At 39.6% G+C, this 7136-nt stretch overlaps 1 protein-coding gene across 1 annotated transcript in view; it reads right to left on the bottom strand.

Annotated features, from left to right (window-relative positions):
• The window catches only part of SH2D4B (SH2 domain containing 4B), a 73864-nt gene that overhangs the window by 50679 nt on the left and 16049 nt on the right, over window positions 1-7136 (bottom strand). Inside the window, exons 2-3 of the mRNA XM_009332678.1 lie at window positions 5976-6135; window positions 4702-4849 (exon numbers count right to left, since the gene is read on the bottom strand). Coding sequence (XP_009330953.1) covers window positions 4702-4849; window positions 5976-6135 — 308 coding nt within the window. The remainder of the gene's footprint in view (window positions 1-4701; window positions 4850-5975; window positions 6136-7136) is intronic.

The following is a 7136-nucleotide window of genomic DNA, read 5'->3' on the forward strand; positions in this document are numbered from 1 at the left end:
AAAGCGCAGAGAACTTACAGCTTATTTGCACTTAAAGATAACAGGCCCACTCACGTGCTTGATGTTTACTTGGAGACGAGGTTTTTTCAGATCAGGACAGACTGCTCACTGCTATATCATAAGAAGCTCACAGTACTGTAAGTGGTGATGGTGACATTTTACTGTATTCCTAAACTCTACACCTGGCAGCAACTGTCTGAAGAATCAGGTCCACAGCACTTTTGGGCACAGCAAAGCACTCAGACGTGTGTTGAAAGCCCATCGAAGTCAATAGGACTGAAGCGTGTTCTCTCTATTAAGTGTAAGCTGTACTTATTAGAGATTTCCTGAACTGAAGCACTGATTATTCTGTCTTCTCTGAAGGTTGATTCTAAACCTGTCTTCTTTCATGAGAATGGAAACAGCCAGGACATAGAAACTCTTGGATCCACACCTTAAAAGAGCTCACTTCACTCACCGCAATCCCAACTGGAATTAAAGGTCATGAACTTGCACCAAAAAAAAACCAAAACAAAAAAGTGGAAGGAAATTATAATGCACCGTTATTCTCTTGCTGCCTATCAAGAGAATAAGGATTATTTCTCCTTAAGTGCTACTCTCATTAAAACTCCTACTAAATATTTTTTGATGCATGAAGAAAAACAATGCCCATAAAAGTTTACATACAGCTTTTGGTTAACACACATTTCATCTCCCAAGGAATTTTTAAGAAGCAATCTAGCTTTACTGTCAGCTGTGCTTATATTATTAAATTTGGCAAGTATCTGATGTTGTCATACAGACAGCACTTTACTATTAATATTCTCTTGCTTTATGTAGACCACATGAAGAACAAGCTGAGAGAGTATCTCTCTGTTATTTCTAAATGTAGCTGAAGGATACCACCCTGCCCTGGCTGGCTGATGCTCATATCTTTAATTTGCCCTAGCTCTGCACGTTGTTCAAGATTCTTAATGACAGCAACTGATAACAGCAGGAAATTATGCCTATGATCTCATAGCCTTTGTGAATTAGCAAAGAGATTAATGATAGTAATTGGCTCTCTTATTTGTCCTTTGCAATAGGTGCATAACAGACTAGCTGTCCTTAAACTGCAAAAATAGAGCAGTCAACATTTATATTCTAGCATCATAAATTAAAAGCATTTCTGCTTAAGAAACACCAAGGAAAGCAATACTTTTCTAATAGTGTTGGAAAAGAAAACAGGGATCATCATTCACTTCGATATGTGAGATATCATTTATCTAGTGCAGACAGCCCTAAAGTCCCATGATAGGTCAAGAGGAATAAAAGTGGTTTAAAAAGGAGTGTTTGTGATAAAATACGGTTAGAAATTAAACACATCAGCAGAAAGGACAGAGTTTCAATCTCCCAAGTCAAAATGCTGCAAGAGGATGAAGCATTAGCAGAGACTGAACTTTTCATACCCCGGTTTGGAGACCGCTTTAAACACGGTCTGGTCATCATCACAGAAGGATGATTACCAATGCATTAAATATTTTAAACCTTTTAAAGTGGGCTTGCTAACTGATCTGCATCTCATTCCACACCCTGAATCATTCATGAAAGGTACATTTCTTCGTGATTTCAAAGACTGCAGTCATACATGAGAAGATTCATTAACACATCTTCTTCCCAACACCTTAGTTCTCTTCACTTTTTGTAGTTGGAGGTAGATGCCAGAAACATAACTTTCCTATTTTCCTGTCTGGGTACCTTTCCACTCATTCAGCTTGTAAATATTTCATGTACTTCTTCCACTGCACAATAGTAGTTATAAAAAGAGTAAAATGGGAAGCAGAAGGAAAGCCAAGTGAGCTTAAATAAGCCAGTGGGCAGAGAACTTAATGACTCCCCCGTATTAGCCTGTGAGATTCACTTGTCTTTGAAACGCCTTTACCGTTTTTAAGTAGTCCTACAGCACTATATACGAGATTTGCTCTTTCAAGACCAAGTAATAGATAAGCTGCTTTTCTGAGTAGCAAAGGTGTGGTGTTATAGTACTAGAGATCAATCCTGCACTTGGATCTCTGCTGGTGGAACCCTATGTTAGTCCAAGTCCCTCCTAACAGATCTCAGAGTATAGACCTAATTGAAGACCCAGGGCTGGAAGTGTAATTAGACTATGTTGTTGCATTAATACAGCAAATGCCGGGAGCACACTCAATAAAGGGGCGTTTAAAAAATAATTGCTGCATAATATCTTGTTTCCAAACTCATTTTTGAAGCCAAAGAGTTCATTTCTGCTGGGTCTTGTCTTAAAAATTGTGGTCCATTTATTTAAATTTTTGCAAACATTCTCTTCAAGTGCTTGATTTAAAGGAAACCATGGGGGAAAAAAAGGTTTCTGTTTCTTTGATAAAATAGAGATGTTGGCACCTTTATGAATAGGGCTAAAGAAATCCTGGCCAAAGGTTAGTATTTGAAATTCAAAGTAGAAACTGAACCAAATTCTCATCCCACTTACAACAGTGCAATTCTTGCTCCTACCAGGCACACAGTTGGATGGAGGATACCTCCTCGCTTCCCGAGAAAGAGTGGGAACACAGATCACTGTGACATTACCTTTCCATCAATATGAAAATGAGCAGAATTTGGTGCTTTTCCTTTTAAATTGTATCAACAACTGAGAGACTAGTTTTCCTTAAGAGAAAATTATGGCTGCTGGCCACTAAAAGTCTCACAAGTTGCTCACTCTGCTTTTTGAAAGTCTCTCTGAAACAGAATAACAACAGCGAGCTTGTGGACATTTACCCCATCAAGTGCACTGTAAATCAACCACAGAGATACAAGTGAACAGGCCAGTATCGGCCTTTGTTCAAGAGGGCTTTGCCTTCCAGAGAGCAGAGGAAAGAGCATTTAATTAGTTACTCTGCTCATTATTCATACATTAATAAAGGCACTTGAAAGGTATAGTTTCATTACCCATTGACATCAAATTTCAAAGGCCCTGTTCTCTCCTATGAATTCAGATTAATTGTGCAAAGGTAAATCAGCAACTTTATGCAGAAGAGGCTACAGGAATTGCCCTTGCTTTGTGCTACATAACCACCCAGTCCCACAGTTTCTAGAATGACAAGTAACTTAGAATCATAGAATCACAGAATCGTAGAATAGTTTGGGTTGGAAGGGACCTCGAAAGGTCATCTAGTCCAACCCCCCTGCCCTGGGCAGGGACATCTTCAACTAGATCAGGTAGCTCAGAGCCCCGTCCAGCCTGACCTGGAATGTTTCCAGGGATGGGGCATCCACCACCTCTCTGGGCAACCTGGGCCAGTGCTTCACCACCCTCACTGTAAAAAATGTCTTCCTTAGATGTAGTCTAAATCTACCCCCCTTTAGGTTAAAGCCATTCCCCCTTGTCCTGTCGCAACAGGCCCTGATAAAAAGTTTGCCACCATCTTTTTTAGAAGCCCCCTTGAAGTACTGAAGGCTGCAATAAGGTCTCCCCGAAGCCTTCTCCTCTCCAGGCTGAACAACCCCAACTCTCTCAGCCTTTCTTCACAGCAGAGGGGTTCCAGCCCCCTGATGATATTTGTGACCCTTCTCTGGACCTGCAGACAGGTCCATATCTGTCTTGTGCTGAGGGCTCCAGAGCTGGACGCAGTGCTCCAGGTGGGGTCTCACCAGAGGGGCAGAATCCCCTCCCTCGACCTGCTGGCCACGCTGCTTTGGATGCAGCCCAGGAGACGATTGCCCTTGCTGACTCTAGTTTGTAATCAAAGCGCAAAAATTTACCACTGAGTTCTTCAGCATTCCTCCTATCACAGAGGGACAAGGGGGGGGAATCTATCCACACTTTCCACACCTTTAATCACCATCCCAGGAAGGGAAAAATGACGCAGCAAGCCATCAGCAGGGGAGAGGCGTGTAGATGGAAGTTACTGGATGCAGATCTCCTAAGAGTCGTATTTTGCTACAGGCTTTCTCCATGGAAACCCGGCTTCACCAATCTTGTGCAGTCCCACAGTGCACATCCCGGACTCAGAAGACCATGATAATTTCTCTGCATACTAAACCAATTATATTTTTTTTTCTCATTTTTTAAACAAGTTTTTATCTTTATAAAGTTACATGAAAAGGGTAGACAGAGGCCTCCTTTTCCTATTTAGTTTTCAAATTGTTATTTTCAACAAGAGAATGTGAAAAAAATACTATTTCACACAAACATTAAAATACTATAACCGAGCTTATAGAAAATTCATTAAGAAGTCAATAAAAATCAGGCAAATGAACTTCTCCCAGCAAAGCCAACTAGACTTTTCTCGTATGTTGAGTAGAAGGATCCACCCCTCATTATCTTAAAGAAAGTAGTGACAGAACTTTCAAGTTAAATATGTGAACAACTCATCGAAAATACACAGAATTTGTTCAAGCAAACTAACTTAAAATGAGACGTTTTGCAATTGTACATTTTTTCCCCCTGTATGATTGACTCAGCACAGCTGACTGAACAATTCTGTTAATGTGTGAGCTGAATAACCAGTTTGATTGTCCTGACACTTTTGAATGAGATATGTAATTTTTTCGCATCACTCACCCAGCTGTTCTAGTGAACACCATGCAGTTATTTGTATATTCCAGGATGAAAAATTACAACCCTGGGTTTTAAAGCTTATTAAAAAACATGCACTGAAGGTGACAAGAACTTTGAATCTATACAAAAACACTATTAAAAAAGCTAAATTATTCTATGCAAACCTTCAGTTCCTCCTGAATTTTTTCCTCCTCCAATTTGGCAGCTTTCCGATCTTCTATTTCTATTTTCCATTTTTCTGCCACTATTCTGGCTTTTTCTTGAGCCATAGCATCCCGGAATTTCTTCGTAATTTCAGCCTCCTTTTGTCTCCTTCAGAAAAGAATTCAAAAACAAAAATAATTTAAGACACTGATTATTTTTTTAAATTGATGACATTAAAAGGATCAATACTTGCTCACTGGCTGCAACAAATAATTAGCATAAGACTTCATGGAAATTACAAGGAAAGAATTAAAACGTATTTAACAAGAGACCTACCACAAATCAGATTTGAGGAAACTATCCAGAAAGCAGACATTTTCAATTTTTGATAAATGACTAATTAAAATAGCACGTTCTAAATTAGAGAAGTATTTCTTGGGTGTCTTTGAGTCATACTCTATATTTTTCCTTCCCTGGCTGAAAAAATAGATTTTTCTGTCAGTCTAGCAAAGCATGACTGGGAATTCGTTGTCTCTCAGATATCAATGCAAATGTCTGCCAAATTCTTATACTAGATTGTTTATTAGTACTGACAATGTAAAAGGAACGCAGAGTACAGGTTGAAGCTTTTAATCCCTGCTTAAATATGTAATCACTATAAGCAAGGAGAATCTCATATGAAAAGGAATAATATAGAATAATCTGATATTTAAGCTGTCACTTTTCAGTGCTGCACTACAAAAGGACGTGCAGGAGGCAGGTGGCCTACTTCCCAACAGTATCAAGCATCGAAACACTTTTGAATCTCTCCCAAAGCTGGAAGAGGTCCTGCTGGAAACACCAGCATGGCACTGTGTGTAATCAGCTTCTGAACTGCTGGGATAAGAATTAATACAAGCAATATGCAAATAAAACCAATTTCGAAAAGGATTTTATGTACCAGATCCCCATTGTGGGCACAGACGTGTGATAGAACAAACATTTCTAATTTAATAATCTCAAAACCAGATTGTTTCATTTTTATTTATTTACAAACTGGTCAATGGTTTTGCAAAATTCCCCAAAAGAAAAACGTTTCCTTCACTTTTTTTTATGAAAGAGGGTTTTTGTTTGTCAGTATTCAATAAAAACAAAGTTACACTTTTCATGTGCTGAAAACTTGCCAAAACAAGTGAAAGCAAGTGTTCACAAAACATACTTACCAGTTTTCCCCACCATTACCTGCCACCTTTCTACAAGGCCATGTCTCCCATTATGCCAAGCGGACCCTGAATTCAGACTCTTAAATCCTCACCATAGTTCTTCTGCCTCCTTCTGTGCTTGTTGCCTGGCTCGCTCTGCTATTAGCTCCTCTGATATCTGTTCATACGGCTTGTCACCTGGGGCTTCTCCCATAACCCAGACCCAGACCTCACCATCCTTCCCACGTAGCCACTGCACATGTTTGCCATTACCTGCAACAGCCACCAAAAACAAACCAAAAATATAAATACTGGCTCAAATTCTTATGTAAATATAGATGAAAAGATGGGAAATCTGCAATTTAGAAACATTAAGCTTGCAATGTACAATTCAGAACAAAACATTACTAAGAGGTTGGATGAAATCTTCAGATTTGACCAATCTACCACGCTGGGGAACAAAAAGGGTTTTTACACTCCAGATCACACAATCTTTAGAGACTCCCTGTCCCACAAAAATAAGGAATTATTAATTCTGATATGCATTTCCCAGAATTTAGGTATTATGATCCCTTTTCAATTGTTATAAGTATATTTGCTTGCTTCACTCAGCAAGGGGTGAAAGAAGAGAATGGAAAAAGAGATGGGAGTGACAAGAACAACCAGTGCCATTATGTGACTAGCAATGCTTCAGCACACAGAGAATGTCAAGTGTCGAGCGTTGAGCGTATAGGGACTTCATCAGAAACCCTGCAAAAAATCCGGGAATTTCCTGCTCCCACTGTGTGAAGGAGGAGTTTCAGAAAGCCTATATACTCAGAGCACACCACTCAACACTGCAGAAGCTTTTCTGTTCAGGCAGACAATTGAAAGAGATTAAGTTTCTGGTTCAGTTTACATGAAAGACCCCGTGCAAAAATCTACAGTTACTGTCTTGACAGAGTGATTTTTAAGAACACCAAAAAAGCCTGCATGCTCTTTACAAAATAGACTACGTTTGGTCAACCTTCATGTCCAAGAATCAACTATAGGATTCCTGCCGACTACAAAGGACACTGGATTAGATCATAGAATCATAGAATCATTAAGGTTGGAAAAGACCTCTAAGATCATCGAGTCCAACCGTCAACCCAACACCCCCATGCCCACTAAACCATGTCCCTAAGCACCTCATCTACCCGTCTTTTAAATACTTCCAGAGATGGTGACTCAACCACTTCCCTGGGCAGCCTGTTCCAATGTTTAACCACTCTTTCAGGAAAGACATTTTTCCT

The sequence above is a fragment of the Pygoscelis adeliae genome, unplaced genomic scaffold (genome assembly GCF_000699105.1).
Source record: "Pygoscelis adeliae isolate BGI_AS28 unplaced genomic scaffold, ASM69910v1 Scaffold269, whole genome shotgun sequence".
NCBI lineage: Eukaryota > Metazoa > Chordata > Aves > Sphenisciformes > Spheniscidae > Pygoscelis > Pygoscelis adeliae.